General features: G+C 33.1%; 1 protein-coding gene and 1 pseudogene across 1 annotated transcript; both read left to right on the forward strand.

Moving 5' to 3' along the window:
* The window catches only part of LOC125422676 (glutathione S-transferase U9-like), a 37,267-nt pseudogene extending 31,124 nt beyond the window's left edge, over positions 1–6,143 (forward strand).
* A 5,690-nt stretch (positions 6,144–11,833) lies between these two features.
* On the forward strand, positions 11,834–12,709 carry LOC112488881 (uncharacterized). The gene has a single exon (XM_025073991.3). It carries the CDS (start codon positions 12,039–12,041, stop codon positions 12,423–12,425), a length of 387 nt encoding a protein of 128 aa, XP_024929759.2. The 5' UTR covers positions 11,834–12,038; the 3' UTR covers positions 12,426–12,709.
* The last annotated feature ends 5,344 nt before the right edge of the window (positions 12,710–18,053 follow it).

The raw sequence follows: 18,053 nt of genomic DNA on the forward strand, positions 1-18,053 counted from the left end.
ATTAATGTGTGTTGGAATGAAGAACAAGAATTTTAGGTTGAATATGGATGAAAATGGTGCATCGGTTGCATTGAACACCAAAGTTGAGAACACCTCTCAACTTTGGCATAAAAGACTAGGCCATGCTAGCTTTAAGTCATTGGTAGGCACACATGAACTTGTTAGAGACATGCCATTGGTGGAGAAGCAAGAACATGTGTGTGAAGTGTGTCAAAAAGGAAAGCATACTAGGCTAGCATTTCAATCTTGTTCTTGGAGATCAAAGGAGAAGTTAGGACTTATACATTCGGATATTTGTGGTCCTATGAGTGTTCCATCCTTAAATGGTAGCAAGTATTTCATAACTTTCATTGATGATTACTCAAGAATGTGTTGGGTGTATTTCCTTGAAAGAAAATCACAAGCTTTGGAGAAGTTTGTAGAATTTATGAAGTTAGTGCAAAATCAATCCGGTTGCACTATAAAGGTGTTAAGGACGGACAATGGTGGGGAATACACAAGTGAGGCTTTCAAACAACTTTGTAAGGATCATGGTATAGTTCATCAATTCACTACACCATACACACCACAACAAAATGGTGTATGTGAAAGGAAGAACCGTACCATCATGGAGATGGCTAGATGTTTGTTGTTTGAAAGTGGCTTGCCAAAGAAGTTTTGGGCCGAAGGAGTTAATACATCCATCTACATCCAAAATAGGCTTTACTCCAAGTCTTTGAGGAGTAAAACCCCATTTGAGCTTTGGTTTGGATATAAGCCTTCTCTTGATCATCTAAGGGTATTTGGAAGCATTTGTTACATCCTAGTACCACAAGAGAAGAGAGGAAAGCTTGATGAAAGGTCATAAGTTGGTGTTTTGGTTGGCTATAGTTATGTGACCAAGGGATATAGAGTGTATAACTTGGAAACCAAGAAACTTGTGATAAGTAGAGATGTGAAAGTTGATGAGGAAGCTAAATGGGTTTGTAGTAAGGAGGAGTTGGCTAGTATGGATGAAGACAATCGGCTTGAAGCTCATGATAATGATGAGGAACAAGGAAATGATGAAGGTGCTACCCATGATGATGAATATGATGAGAATGAGCTAGAAATCTCCATAGGGGCTGATTTGGAGATTGGTGATGGTGTGAGAGGCACAAGACCTCTTAATGAGATTTATGAAAGGTGTAATGTGGCATTGAGTGATCCAATCAATGTCCATGAGGCTATGGCAAGAAAAGAGTGGAGACAAGCCATGCAAGATGAAATCGATGTGATAAACAAGAATGACACTTGGAGCTTGGTAACAAAACCGAAGGGAAAGAGTGCTATTGGGGTGAAGTGGATCTTTAGGACCAAGTACAATCCGGATGGGTCCATAAATAAGCACAAGGCAAGGCTTGTTGTCAAAGGATATGTACAACAAGCCGGTGTGGATTATGGAGAGACTTTTGCACCGGTTGCAAGGATGGAAACCATAAGACTTCTTCTTGCAATTTCGGCACAAAAGTCTTGGAAAGTATATCACCTTGATGTGAAGTCAGCCTTCTTGAATGGAATATTGAAGGAGGAGGTCTATGTTGTGCAACCCGAAGGTTTTGTGAAGAAAGGAAGTGAAGAGAAGGTATACAAGCTACACAAGGCCTTGTATGGCCTTAAATAAGCTCCTAGGGCATGGTATGCCAAGATAGATGTTTTTTTGACAAAGCATGGATTTAGGAGGAGTCCTAATGAGCCTACATTGTATATTAGGACTCATGGTTGCATGGTGTTGGTGTCTCTTTATGTTGATGACCTCCTAGTGACCGGTGGTAATGAGAAAGAAGTGAGCAACTTCAAAGGTGAGCTAGAATTGAACTTTGAGATGTCTAGCCTTGGAGAGATGAAATACTTTCTTGGAATTGAAGTTGTCCAATCATCCAAGGGCATCTCCATATCTCAAGAAAGCTATGTGAAGGAGTTGCTCAAGAAGTTTGACATGGAGGATTGTAATAGCGTTGCCACACCTATGAATGAAGGCACCAAGTTGGTGAAGGATGATGATTCTCCAAAGGTAAATCCTTCCATCTATAGAAGTTTAATTGGTAGCCTTTTATATGTATGCTCTACTAGACCGGATATCATGTTTAGTGTGGCTGTTTTGTCAAGATTTATGCATAGTCCATCACAAAATCATCTTAGTTGTGCAAAAAGAATCCTAAGGTATTTGAAAGGTACTAGTGATTTTGGTATATGGTATAAGGATGGCATGAATGAAGCTTTGCTTGGTTATAGTGATAGTGATTGGGCTGGTTCTTTGGATGATAGCAAGAGCACATCGGGCTACATTTACACTCTTGGAAATGGTCCTTTCTCATGGAATTCCAAGAAGCAACAAACCGTTGCACAAAGCACCGCAGAAGCCGAATATATTGCTTGCTCAAGTTGTGCTAATCAAGGTGTTTGGTTTAGGAAATTATTGGAGGACTTGAGCTTGAAGCAAGAGGAAGCTACGGTAATATTGTGTGACAATACTTCAGCAATAGCAATTGCACAAAATCCAGTCCAACATGGGAGGACCAAGCATATACCGGTCAAGTATCATTCCTTAAGGGAATTTGAAGCAAGTGGTGAAGTGAAGTTGGAGTATGTGACTTCCGAGGAGAACTTGGCGGATATCTTTACCAAGCCATTGGGAAAGAAGAGATTTGAGATATTGAGAGGACTTCTCAATGTCTCATACAAAATTGCCAAGGAGGAGTGTTAAAGTGTGGCAATTTTGCCACTTGATGGTGCATGTCACCGGCTAGCATGCACACCTTGGTATCAAATCATTTCCTTTTATAAGTTTATATTTTTTTTTGTATGTTTTAATTTATGCAAGGTATATTTTGATAATGTTTTGTGCCTAAGTTATGTATGCAAAAAATTATAGGCAAGATTATGCACAAAAGAGTAGGAATGTTATGCTTGAAATGCCTATGGTGCTGGATTCATAATTTCCAGCAACATAGCTCCACTATTTATCTTATATCTCCGGTTGCAAATGGAGTTTTGGACTGAAATTTTGAAGAATGTCTACAGACATATATAGAAGACTCTGGTTCAAAGTTCAGGTCAAAATGACATGGGAAAGGCCAATTTCTATTCCAAACAGATTGCTGTATCTGATGGGCCCAGTATGTAGAGTATGGGCCAGTTTTGGAGCTGTTTGGCCCATGATCCGGTTCCAGAACTTTCCTAGCTCTTGGAACAATATTTATTGATGACCAAGGATGCTTCAAACCAAGTTTCATAAGCAGATACAAAGGGGAACTAAGTAGGTGAAGCTAGTTTGGTTGTTTACCCAAACTAGTTAAACAATAGGAACTTAGTTCAAAACCATGTGCCACTTTTTACTATATTTGGAATAGACATGTTACAGCTGGTTTTTGACTCTTTTGTGTATGAAAAGTTAGGTGTTGACCATTTTACGTTTTTAAATTTCAAATACTTTACTCATTTTGTAAGCTCACATGCTTGGCATGTGTGAACTAGTTGTAATTTCAAGCTTATATTGTAAAATGAATGAAATGGCTACACATCTAAGCCTTATTTTCAAAAGCCAACGTGTTCCTCTTCTTCTTATCTCTTCTTCAACACCTTAGAACACTTTAGGAACCCTAAAAACCAGAAAACATCATAACCAAAACCTAAAAACACAACTCACACACAACCATTCCCAAGAGCATCACCAAAAGCTTGCTTGTTGCTAACACTTCAAGCTAGCTTGCTCTTGGTCATAACCTTCTCACCCCAACAAGTTTGATGTTTCTTCACCACAGCCACACCTCCAACCAAAAAAATTAAAAAATAAAAATTAAAGTAGAGCTTATTCTTTCAATTAGGGTGGAGGACGGGTTTGCGGGGTGTCCACCATGTTAATTGTTATAAATTATTTGATCAAATTGGAAATTAAATCAACCTCCAACAAATTGAAAAATTAAAAATCTACATAGTTATTTTTAAAGATTAACAATCTAAATTGTAAAATGTTAAAAATAAATGATACCAAAATGCAATTAACCTTAAAATATATATCAAATATTCACATCCATTTACAACAATGCCTACTATAATTAATCATGTAATTAACAAAACCCAAAACTAAAAAAAAACATTTATTTTTATTTAATGTACTTTCAAATATGAAATCATCAACAAAAATCCCAGAAAACAAAATATATACTAAAAGATCATCATAATAGAATGTTGTAATTTGCAGTAGACAAGTGTAACTAGCAAAGAAAGACTTGACATTAACTAAGTTCAGAGGCGGAGTCACATTGTGGCATGAGGGTGCCATGGCCACTGCCCCTGGGAAAATCATTTATTTTTTATGTATTTTTTTAAAATTGTTTTCATTTAGTTACACTATGTAACTTTTTATGGCCCCTAAAATAATTAATTTCTTCTTTTATCCCTGTTTTATGATCATTTGAAACTTTTTTAATATAATATCTTTTATTCGAGAAAGTTTATATTATTTTTCCTTATTGATATTTCAATTACATTCTTAATTTTAAAAGATTACTTGAAATAGTTTGTAATTTTTTAATCTTTTATCCTAATTTGATCAACTATACTTCATACATATACATATATATATAGATATATATATATATATATATTTTACTATTGGCCCTCTACCATTAACATCTCAGCTTGCCCCTGGCTAAGTTTTATCAAATACTGTTAATACTTTTTTTAAAAAAAATTATTTTTTATTATAAATATATAATTTTTAAAAACTTTTTAAGGTAAATTTTGATAATATTTTTTTGACTGATAATGAATTATGCAAAAGGCAGTTCTAAAAAAAAAAAAAATTAGAGAATACACATTAAAAAAATATATGGGTTGTTTTTATATGATAAACAATGGTACAATTGGGGAATTGATAACTACAAACATGAATTAGAAACGAAAAACAAAAATATATGTATAATATACGTATTATGAAAATGAACAATATAAAATTATTACATAAATAACAATTGATAAATAATATGAGGAAAAAAAAAAACTAATACCTAATAACTAATAACTAATAAGATTATATTCTTCTAGGAGCTAAGAATTTGTAGGTTATATGTACTATGTTATTAAGAGAATGAAAACTCATGAATTGAGAGGTTTTTAATATATCTTTTTTTTTTAACTATTAAAGATTTAATAAAAATATATAAAATAAGAAATTTAATTTTTTGGCAAAATGGAACCAATAGTTGATTGTGTTGACTGTGTGAAAGGGAAGCTAACTTCCGAAGTTAGAAAAGATAAGATAGCAAGGTGTGGAGATGTTTAAAGTTAATCCACACTGATATATGTGGAATTTTTATACCAACTGCTTTTGGTAGTTATAGGTATTTTATGACCTTTATTGATGATTTCTCTCATTATCGACACGTTGAGCTTCTCTGTAAGAAGTCGAATTCTTTGGTTGCCTTTAAGGAGTTTAAGGTAAAGATAGAGCTTCAAAAAAATAAGAAGTTGAAGGTTGTGAGGTCTAACGAAAATAGTGAATTTTATGGCAGATATGATGAGACTGGATGGAATCCAAGACCATTCACAATTTATTTACATGAGTGTGGCATTGATGCACAATATATAGTTTCTGGTACTCCTCAGAAGAATGGCATAGCTGAGAGAAGAAATCACACTTAGTTGGATATGGTGCGATCTATGTTAGCAAATTCTAGTTTGACAAATTACTTGTAGGGAAAGGCTTTGAGGACAGCAACTTATAATTTGAATCAAGTTCCAAGTAAATCTGTTCCTAAAACTCCTTTTGAGTGTGGTTAGGAAGAGAGCCTAATTTGCACCATTTTCATATATGGGGTTGCAGAGCTGAAGTACAACTTTATAATCCCCACATTAACAAATTGGATCCTAAAATCATTAGTGGTTATTTTGTTGGCTATTGTATAGGATCAAAAGATTCAAGATTCTTTTGTCCATCTCACACCATCAGAATTGTGGAGTCAAAAAGGGCTGTTTATTTTAAAGATGATTTTGCATTTAATGACAGTAATGGTCTAAGGGAGCTTCAATTCAGAGAAGATAATATATACATTTCCAGTGTTATTGTTCCTAATAGAGATGTTATTGAGCCAATTGTTAATGAACCAGTAGTTGATTGTTGAAGAATAGGATGTTCCAGCTATTACAGATGTTAATATGCCTTTGAGAATGTTACAAAGGACTAGGAGATCAGCTATTCCTTATAACTATGAGGTTTACTTGTAAGAGCATGAGTTTAACATAAGTGATTATTCATATCCAGTCACTTATGAGGAGGCCATAAATAGTTTACTCTTGAATTTTTGGTTAGGTGCAATGGAAGATGAAATGAAATCCATGGCATCAAATGGTTTTGGGATTTGGTTAAGTTACCAGTGGGTAGCAAGTCTATTGGGTGCAAATGGGTCTTTAAGACTAAACGAGACTTTAATGGTCAAATAGAAAGGTATAAGGCTAGACTTATAGCTAAAGAGTTTATCTATAATGAAAGAATTTATTACATAGAGACATTCTCTCCTATATTCACAAAAGATTTTTTTAAAATCATTATGGCGATTGTGGCACATTGTGACTTGTAGTTGTATCAGATGGATATCAGAACTGCTTTTCTGAATGGTGATTTTTATGAGGATGTGTATATAGTTCAACCAGTTAGCTTCCAGCAAATGGGGAATGGTAATTTGGTTTGTAAGCTCAAGAAGTTTATTTATAATTTTAAGCAAGCCTCGAAAAAATAGTATTTCAAGTTTGATGAGGTTGTCACTAAAAATGACTTTAATGAGAATGTTGTTGATAGGTGTATATATATGACAGCCAGTAGGAGCAGTTTTATATTTTTGGTGTTATATGTTGATGACATACTCTTGGCTACCAATAACACTGACCTATTGGCTGAGACAAAGTAGATGTTATGCAACCATTTTGACATGAAAGATCTTGGTGATGTTTTTTTATTTTATTTTATTTTGGACATTAAGATTGTTTGAGATAGGACTAATTATATGTTGTAGTTGTCTTAGAGAGCCTATATTGATAGGATCCTTAAGAGGTTTGATATATACAATTGTTCTTCTAGAAGTGTACCACCCATAAAGGGTGAGAAACTTTCTAAAGACTAATATCCCAAGAATGATAGAGAGAGAATGGTGATGAAAAATATTTATTATTCTTTAGCAGTGGGTAGTTTGATGTATGCTCAAGTTTGTACACGATTTAACATAGCTTTTGCTGTGGGTGTTCTTGGTAGATTTATAAGCAATCCTGGTCCTATTCATAACCAAACAGTCAAGAAGATCTTTAGGTATCTTCAAGGTACTAAAGATCATATGTTGACATATATATATGCACCAACTCTTTTAATGCGGTTAGTTATAGTGATGTAGATTATAAAGGCTGTGTGGATGATAAGAAATCTACCATTGGATATATATTTGTCATGGTAGGAGGTGCTATATCTTGGTAGAGTGCTAAGTAATCTATGGCACAATCCTCAACTATGGAGGTAGATATGTGGCGTGTTATGAGGCAACTTATCATGCAATTTGGCTTTGGAATTTTATTTATGATTTGTGAGTAGTTGACTTTATTAAGAAGCCCATTATGATGTATTGTGACAATACTGCAGCGGTGTCTTTTTTCAATAATTTAAAAGGTACTTCTAGTGCAAGGTACATTGATGTAAAATATTTTATGGTAAAGGAGAAAGTTAAAGAGGGCCTCATTACTGTTGTTCACGTACCAACTTACAGCACGGTGGTAGATCCACTGATCAAGGCCTTATCAGTAGATATATTTGAGAAGCATGTGTTTCATGTGGGATTGTTAGGCAGTTGATGTGGATCAGTGAGAGTTTATTATATATTCTACAATAATATCCATATTGAGTATAATTTATTTCTGTGTATATGTGGACCGTTATTTATTTATGAGATAATTTATTACACATACTTTTGTTCTTTATATTTACAAGCTTGTTGAGACTTTTAGTTCATGTATATGTGTACATTGATCCATAGGTATCATGGTGAGTCCCTACTACCTAGTTCGGGTACATTGTTGTATCTTATCAATACACAATGTGCTCGGATGAAATGGTATTGTGTGTTGGGAGATTGCACGTGGTTAGGTAAATCTCTATGACCTAGGCTGAGTTTATGGCATGCAAAGTGCTCAGTTGAAATGATATTATATTTTAGGAGATTTGCTGAGAAAATCTTTACTATCTAGTATAGTATATTAGCATGCCCTGCTAGCATGCTATATATTTAGATGAAATTTTGTATTTTATTTTGGGAGATTCTGTAGTAAGTAAGTTTTGGATAATATATATAATGATGATTATACAGCCCAAGTGGGAGAATGTTAAATAAATAAATATTTGTGGATTTAGCATAATCAATTACTCATTTATAGGGCCAATTTATGCTATTAATGGGACTAGCTTGTTTATTATTTTGTAGTAGGGTCACACATTCTCTATAATACTTCAGTTGGCTCATTGGTCTGGAGGACCAACTCTCTTTAGAAACCCATTTTGACTTATTCATCTTTTTATTATTATTATTAAATTATTATTATTTTGGTGTGCATTAAAATTAATGAATAAGTCTGACTTGCACAGACTACAAAAGGTCTAGGACAAGTAAATAAATACACTTCGTATTTTTTATTAGGTTTTTTAGAAATCAGTTTGAGAGTGGTTAAGAATAGTGTGTCCATAGACACTACTATTACGTTATTTTCTATTATGCAGGATTATAGATTAAATTTTATCAATGACTGCGTTTAGAGGTTAGTACTTTATGTTTTAATGGAATTTATTATGTATGTTTTCGATCTGCATATTTAATATAATTCCAACATAACATGCACATTAAGAGATTTCTTATCAGTTTTGGCTTGGTTATTAATGTCTTCCACTTGCAGAGATTTCTATAAATGAATCTTCATTGGTTTAATTTAACATGTTTATTTTTTGCCCCAAATATTAATGTGTACAATCAAATAAATAAATAAATAAATTATATGTAAGGATGCCATAATTTTGTCTAAATATGCTTCTAATTTTCGAGGAATTAGATAAGAAATCAGTTTTAGAAAGATGTACAAATGTTCACCTTCGACAACAAAGCCAAAGACACAAAATTAAGCATTAATTTTTAATTTCAAAAGCAACCTCAGACCAATAAAATGCAAAATTTGCTCAAAGAAAGCAGTTCAACAATTTGCCGATTAATTGTACCAGCAAAGAACACATTCCATGGTATGTATATTATCACATTCATTTGTCCGTTGCAATACATTGTTTTTAGCTTTTGGTGAATTGTGATTTTTAGAACTGCAAACAATGTTTATTTGTTTTGCATACTTCACTGGCATGGACATCTCTGCTAAATAATACATGTTTCTTTTAAATCTCTCTGCTATGTGACATACATGCTCATTGGCACAAATAAATAAAATGGAAGCCATGGCTTTTACCAAGGCTATTCCCCTGAACTTTGCTGCCATATCTGATTGCTTTGATGATTTCGAAACTGGATGTGAAGCTGCTCGTTTGCCTTGCTTGCACCTTTTCATGGAGATTGTATTGTCAAGTGGCTCCAAAATAGCAAATTTTGTCCCTTATGTTGATTTCAGGTGACATCTTGATTAGATTAGATACTTATATAATAATATATGTTTATGTATTGGTACATATAAGAAGATATATAAGTTTTTGTTGTGTTTTAACTTAAATATATATATATATATATATATTGAAAAAATTAATCTGATGTTGTGTTTATATAATGACATCCAGATTAAAGGTATATCTGTTTTCTGTTTTCACTAAATTCACTTCTTTCAAACCTTCTTCAACCTTGACCTTCCCCAACTCTTCAAAGGAAACTCTATTGGCTGGCTTAAACTTAGGCTCCCAATCTTCATCATCCAATTCTGTCGCATCTTGGTAATCATAATCATAATAATCATCATCATCATCATCATTATCATTATCATTATCATTATCATCATCAGCTGGTAGGATTTTGTCTGTAATAGGCGCAATGCCCATCCGAAAATTGACTGTGGGATCCACAAAGCTCAGCACCATGCAAATCTGGACCAGAACTCTTATATCAGAAAGTAAAGTGGTTTATGCCAACATTTTACTCTAAAGCTAGATCTATGCCAACATTGACACTATCTTCTTCCTGATCAATGGTCATATATAGAAGAAGAAGAGAAGAAGATGGACAACACCCAACAGAAATGCAGAGAACACAGAGAGGAGAGAGACAATACGATTCTAGCTACTTGAAGAACAAGAAATAGAAAACTAGTAGATTAAAAGGAAAGCACAGATTTTAGATTTAGATTCAGAATGGGAAGAATATATATATATATATATATAACCGTTTAGAGAAGAGTATCCTAGTATGCATATACATATATATATATATATATGTGTGTATATATATATATATATAGAAAGAGAGAGTGAGAGGTTTAATCGTTTATGTATTTGAGTTTGGTTTGGTTAGGCCATAAATGGACCAAAATCAGATTTTCATTTTTTCATTGGATAAAAAAAGAAAAAAAAAAAAAAAAGTCCTCTCTACGTAATAATTTTTTACTACATATATCTACTTCACAAGTATATCTAAGCTCAATCAAGATGGCATCTGAAACCTACACAAAGGACAGTATTTGCTTTTTTGGAGCCACCCGACAATACAATCACCATGAAAAGCATGCGTGGAAGGCATAAGAGTAGCTTCACACCCAGTTTCCTAATCATCTAAGCAAACCGAACAACATCCACATTCTTCAATCAAACAACCTTCAACCTTGAACCTCTCCAACTCTTCAATGAAAACTCTACTAGCTGGCTCAAACTCAGGCTCCTCATCATCCGATTCCTCCATGTCTTCTTTGTCATCATCGTGATAATCATAATCAGAGTCACTATCATTATCATTGTCATTATCATTAGCTGGTGGGATCTCATCCATGCAAGCTCATTGCCCAACCCAAAATTAAATACCAACCCACAAACCTCAGCATTATGATAGCCTGGACTGGAACTCTTACACCGTAAAGCATGTTGTTTATGGCATCGTACTTAAAGACACGTCAATGTCGCTATCATCTTCTTCATCATCAATAAGCCATATCGGTTAAGAAAAAGAGAGAAAGAGGAAGAGTAAAATGCTACGTTTCTAGTTACTTGAAGAACAAGAGATGGAAAATTAATAATAAAAACCACAGATATTAGATTTTTAGATTTAGAGCGATAGGAATATCCTAGTGTGTATATATAGAGAGAGAATGAAAAGAGAGTGAGAGGTCCAGGACTATATTATTAGAGTTGTACTTCGAATAATGTATAAGACTTTTTGTTATTTGAAAGTACAAGTTTTCAAATCCGGGAATTAGAGTTCTATTTTGGTTAATTCAATTACTAGTAGTTTAATGTAAAAAAAAAAAACTTGTTAGTAGTTTGGTTAGAGCTGAATTAGAGTTGTATTTGTATCCATTTAATTGCCTTTCTTGCTTCACAAGTAAAAGTAATTAAGTGATCTTTTTTTCAAAAAACAAAACAAAATAAAAATATAAAGATTGGTAAGTTGGATTGAATGCTTACTTGAGTTACTTACTGCTATCCGTATTATCTAGTTACTCAAGCAAATTAGAATTTTTATTCATCCGCTTACTTGAGTTGCTTAGTCCTCAAGCAAAGTTTTTACCATCAATCCTACTTCCTCTAGAATTCACAATCCTACTTCCTCTAGAATTCACAATCCTACTTCCTCTAGAATACACTCTTCTCTATATACATCTAGAATTCACAATCCTACTTCCTGTAGAATTCACTATCCTACTTCCTCTAGAATTCACACTCGACCCAAATTGCCTCACCGCTTTTTCAAAGCTATATATAGACAGAGAGCACACCACACAAAGGTATATTACGCAAATAGTTAGAAAAAGAAAGAAAAAAAGAAAAAGGAGAGAGAAAGAGAGGATTCAGAATGGCTTTGGACTACTACAGCGTTCTGAACGTGAAGAGGAAAGCCAGCGACGATGAAGTGAAGAGGGCGTACAAAAGGCAGGCGTTGATATGGCATCCAGACAAGAACCCGGCCAGCAAACAATCTGAGGCCGAGAAAAAGTTCAAGCAGATCTCCGAGGCCTACGAAGTGCTCGGTGACCCTCGCAAGCGTCTGATCTATGATGTGGAAGCAATCAAGTCCGTCCAATTTCCTCCTCCACGTCCATCGTCTTCCTGTGCGCCAGCTGCTGCTCCAAGATGCCATCAGAAACATCACAATCGGCAGCAGCATCCGGATATTGTGAAGTTACGTGTTTTTGGTGAGGAAGGTTTCTGGGTACGCGTACACCCCACCAGTTGTAATTGAGGTTTTCTCTTTCTTGATTTTGACCATTTAGACTTGTGAGGGATACCTACCTACGTGTTGCCGGTACTCTTTTTTCCTTATTTGAGGTTTTCCCATTTAGGGTTTTTTCTTAATAAGGTTTTAATGAGGCCGGTGGTATTCCCTTGAGGTCTTTTGGTCGGTTAGTCCTTCTTGGACTCGATTTCAGTTGTACTTGACTGACTTTATATTGTATTTGATTTAATGGAGGGGTGCCAACCTAGTTGGGATGTCTCCTTTCAATAAAATTCATCTTCTTATTCTCATTCTTGTTGTTATTATTATTTTTTTATTCTTATTATTATTAGTTTTATGCTTGTTTGATATGTAGAGTTTATCTTTTATTTTCTTAATCATTATCCTTGAACTGTTATAACTTAATGGTATATTATATGAGAATAATATAATATATTGGAATAATTAATGAATTTAGAAGAAAGTGGGATCATGACAATTATCTACAAGATTTAGTCTTAATCATAACATTAGTTAATAATTACTGGATGAAACATAAAAAAAGAAAAAAATCACAAATAACCAAAATAACCATAGATGTCAAAATAGCATAAATTTTTAAAAATTAACATCAAAAGAAACAATTTAAAATAATATTACATCACCAATCACAACAGACCATGAATTTAAAAGTAAAAATATGAAGCATTAATAGTTTTACTTAAAATACTTAAAATTAAGCATTAATATTCTTTTGTTTACTCAAAATCTTATAGCACAAACAGATCTCTGACTATCCGTGTATCTGAAACATTACATCAAAAACATATATCACGTATATGCATCTAAATACAGAATGCAACTGTATATATATAAGATAATGTCCATATATATATATATATATATATATAAAACCATCCAGAAGAATGATACAAGAGGAAGAAGGCTAAAAAATATTCGAAACTTTATATAAAAAAACTAAAAGATTGATAAATATACTACAGCAGAGGAAGAAATTATCTTGCAGTATTAGTGGCACACCGAGCTAACCTTCACTCTGTTAAGGATTGGAGCCTTCGCATCAATATAGTGCCCATCAACAATGTAGTGTATCATCTTTGGTGGTTGGACTAGGAGCAAAACTGTCAAGATAACAAAGATACATAAGGACCCCAATAAAGCAATCACTGTAAAGCAAAAGTCATCTAACAAGGTGCAATGAAGTTAGAGACTGACAAGATTAAACAAATACAGAAAATCTTTTGTCGTGCCAAAAAATTATATCACATGTCCCAGCAATCCTTAAAATATCCAAAAGGGCAAGTGGTATCTGAAAGAAGTATTAGAAAGCAAAGTACACTACAAAAAGTGAAATTAGTACCAAGTATGATCTAAACTTAGACAAGGACTTACATTGTAGCATGTTCTTAAACCAAAATAAGTACATATTATATTTTTGGAAAAAAACAAAATGAAATTTTACCATTAACAGATAACAGAAGAATACTATACCTTGAGAAAGGAATGGAAAAAGTATTTACTGTAAAACGCCTGAGAGAATATAGCCAGCAAATGTTATATCTGGAGTAGAAGATATTAAACAATTATAAATAAATAAAACCATTCACTTCAAAGCATGGACCCAGAATTTATTATTATTATTATTATTATTTTTCCCAAAAAGAAGGGAAATGTATATAATTTTGGCATTCCATGTCTTAGGTAGGTATCTAAGTAATTACTCTATCCATTTTATTAGCATTTGTTTTTTTAACACAATTAAGCTCCTATAATAATGGCAATAGCATGATCATACAAGATTTAGTAATTTTTTTAACTACTAATTATTAATAAAATATAATTTTGTGTTCATTATTTTATTTTAAATATTTTGACATAATTTTTTATAAAATTTATTTAAAATAAATTACATAATTGAGCTTAATGGAGCTAACAAACCTTTCTTGCTTTCTTTCTTTCTTTCTTTCTTTTTTTTTTTTTTTTTTTTTTTTTGGGTTAGAAAACAAATGGATAGTTAATAGGTTACACAATAATAAACTTACTGTATCGTGTTTAAACAAAAGAATTATAACCCAAATACAACATGACATATTCCTAGGTCTTGTTGCCAAGTGTATACACATATATATATATATATATATATATTATCCTAAAATATAGAGAAATAAATTAGTGGGGTTAGAGTTGTACATAATTCGCTAAACCATTATGTATGAGCTTAGTAAGCACAAGACCTTGTTGTCGACTGGCTTGCTGGCCAGCATATGTTTCTGGCACCAACTAGAAACGTGTGAGAGAGTTGTAAAGTATATTAGGCCCTAAGTTAAAACTCTTGGTAGCTCTGTACACTGTGTGAGAATGAGTACTTTTTCTCTGTTTTTGGTTAATGGAAGAAACAGAGCAAATATTGTGCGCTTGTATTTATCTCTGTTGGTTCTGTTCGTTTTAATGAAACTTACAAACCCATTTGGAATAAGTATTTTTGAAAATTAAAATAAAATGATGATTGCATTCAGTTTTCTATGCATTCTTACTGACTGATGAAATGACTTGTGTAAATAGTCCATATCAGTTAAGTTGAAAATGGGTCTTAAGTCCTTGTCCAGTGGAATATGCCCATTTATTATGACCAACTGCACAAAAGCACTCTTTTTCTCTCTTTTTGGAAGCATTTCTTCATCATTAGAATTATGCAATATGCTTACATTACTATACTTTTCATTTTGAATTGTTCTACACTTGGATAAAAATCTAATTCTATAAGTGTTTCCTTTTTTTTTTCTTTTTTTTTTAACAGTTTTCTGTTTTCACCTTTGAAAATTTCCTTACCATTGTGTCTTTGGGAGTGGTTTAATGTAATAGCTTTTGGTTGGGAAACTCCTAATTAGACTTTCAGCCGACACCTCTCATCTATTCTGCATAATGAACTATGTTCGATATAATATACAAACATCTTAGACCCTTTTATTTTTTTTTCTCTCTTTCTTATGCTATCAATTAACATCATCACAGCTCCTAATGTTGATAGAGTTGTTGATGATACTGCACAATGATATAGTCATCATTGCAGCCATTGAGGGTAGTGTTGCAAACAAAATTGCCAGTGCAGACTTTACAATAAATGGCCTCGTGTACAAATTAGTGGATTTTGTAGGAAAGAACAAACTATATGCTATATAAATTTGTACTTAATTCATTTCCTTTCTATCTGTGTCCGTTACATATTATCATTTCGAATCTTAATTTGATTTCTTCATAAAATCTACTTTTGTTGACAGGTGGCCTTAAACGGTTTAGTGACGTTGTTTGGATAGTAGAGTCACAAAGTAGATAATAATATAAAATTCACATATAACGGCAATTATGGTGAACATGATAATATTTTTATGATTGATTTTTGCATTCCCTTTTCCTTACCATTTTGGTTTTGCTTGTTTCAAAATAACTTTCAGCTTTAGGTGAATTGTGAATGTTAGAGCTATGAAAGACATAATATGTTTGTTTTTTTACACTTCACTAACATTGACATTTCTGCTAAATAATACAGACTTCGCTGGAAATCCTTCTGTTACAGTGACATACATGTTCATTGACACAAACAAATTGCGTATTTGCATGCAATGGTTTATAGATTTACTGCAGACTAGATTAGAGCCAGCTTGAGGATTATACCAGTCTTATACTAGCGTCATTCATGATAATTAGCTCTGGAGAAACCTCTCCTAATTAACAGGCTATTAAATGTTTTATTAGGCTCGTTTAATCTTGGTTATAGTTTCAAATAATAAAGAATGAATTGCTATTGCCATCTGAAATTCTGTTTCCATCCCTTTCGTTTTTGCCAATCCCCATGAGCTATCTGTTAAACATTCCTACTTGGAAGTCTATAAAACAGTCCATATTGTGTATGCTATGCAGTTTTTTATTGATAAATTACATAAAGGCAGAGTAATATTTTATATGTGTCTACAAATTGTTTTTCTATTTTTTAATTTTTCTTTTTTTTTTTGTTTTAAGAGGGTGTAGACTTCTATTTGATTGTCAAACTCATCATTCAAATATGCAACCTAAAACTTTTTAATAACAAAGAAAAGCTAATCGAAATTGGGAGATTGTCCAAAAATCTTTTTCTAAGTCCAAAATTGTGAGAATCTAATGAAAATTAATTATCTATATTAATGAAAGAATTATCTTTTATTATCTACATTTCGAATCTAACTGAAGCAGTGGATTTGGTTAATAACATGGTGAAACAACTAGCCAGTAACAGCCACATCAATTGAAGGCTTGGTTTCGAACATAGCAGCTCTGAATGATCAAAATTCTATTAGAAATTTTATGGATCTAAATATACATAATAAATTCTATAAATCATAAATTACTAACCTCCAAACGCAGCCATTGATAAATTAGATCTTTAATCCTGCAAAATAGAAACAACGTAAAGTAGTGCCTATGGACACAATACTCTCAAACCATTCTCAGATTTCTGAAAACCCTAATCTCCAAATACTGTATGGTATTGTTGATGTCTGCTTGCCCTAGACCCTTTAAATAGTTTCTGCAAGTCAGACTTATCCATTAATTTTGACACACATAAAATAATAATAATTTGATAATATAATTATACTAGGAAAAATATGGATAAGTCAATGGGCTTATAAAGAGAGTTGGTCATCCAGTCTAATGGGCCAATTGGAGTCTTATAGAGAGTGTGTAACCAAGGGCCCTACTACAAAATAATAAAATAAGCCAGTCCCATTTATGGCATAAATAGGCCCTGTAAGTGAGTAATTGATTATGCCAAGTCCACAAATATTAATTTAATTCAACATTCTCCCACTTGGACTGCATAATCATCATCATATAAAATCCAAACTCACTTACTATAGAATCTCCCGAATCATAATGCCATTTCATCCAAATATATAGTATACCGACAGGGCACAACAATATACTAGACTAGGCAGTAGAGATTTTCTCAGTAAATCTCCCAAAACATTATACCATTTCAACCGAGTACTTTACATGCCATAAACTCAGTCTAGGTAGTAGAGATTTACCTAACCATGTGCAATCCCCCAACACACAAAACCATTTCATTCAAGCACATTGCGTATCGACAGGATATAACAATATACCCAAACTAGGTAGTAGGGATTCACCATGGCACCTGTGGATCAACATACACATATACATAGACTAATAGTCTCAACAGGCCTGTAAATATAAGGAGCAATAATATGTGTAATAAATCATCTCATAAATAAATAATGATCCACATACATCAATGTATTAAAATATTCAAAGAAATAAATAATACTCAACATGGATATTACTACAGAAAACATAACAAACTCCCACTGACCCACAGCAGTCTCAACTGCCTAACAATCCCATACGGGACACATGCTCCTCAAATATGCCTACCGGTAAAGCCTTGGTCAATGGATCTGCCACCATGCTATAAGTCGGCGTGTGAACAACAATAATGAGGCCCTCTTCAACTTTCTCCTTTACCACAAAATATTTCACATCAATGTACTTTGCACCAAGAGTATCTTTTAAATTATTGGAGAAAGACACCGCTGCAGTATTATCACAATACATCATAATAGGCCTCTCAATGGAGTC

This window comes from Ziziphus jujuba, chromosome 2 (assembly GCF_031755915.1).
Source record: "Ziziphus jujuba cultivar Dongzao chromosome 2, ASM3175591v1".
In the NCBI taxonomy this organism is placed as follows: domain Eukaryota; kingdom Viridiplantae; phylum Streptophyta; class Magnoliopsida; order Rosales; family Rhamnaceae; genus Ziziphus; species Ziziphus jujuba.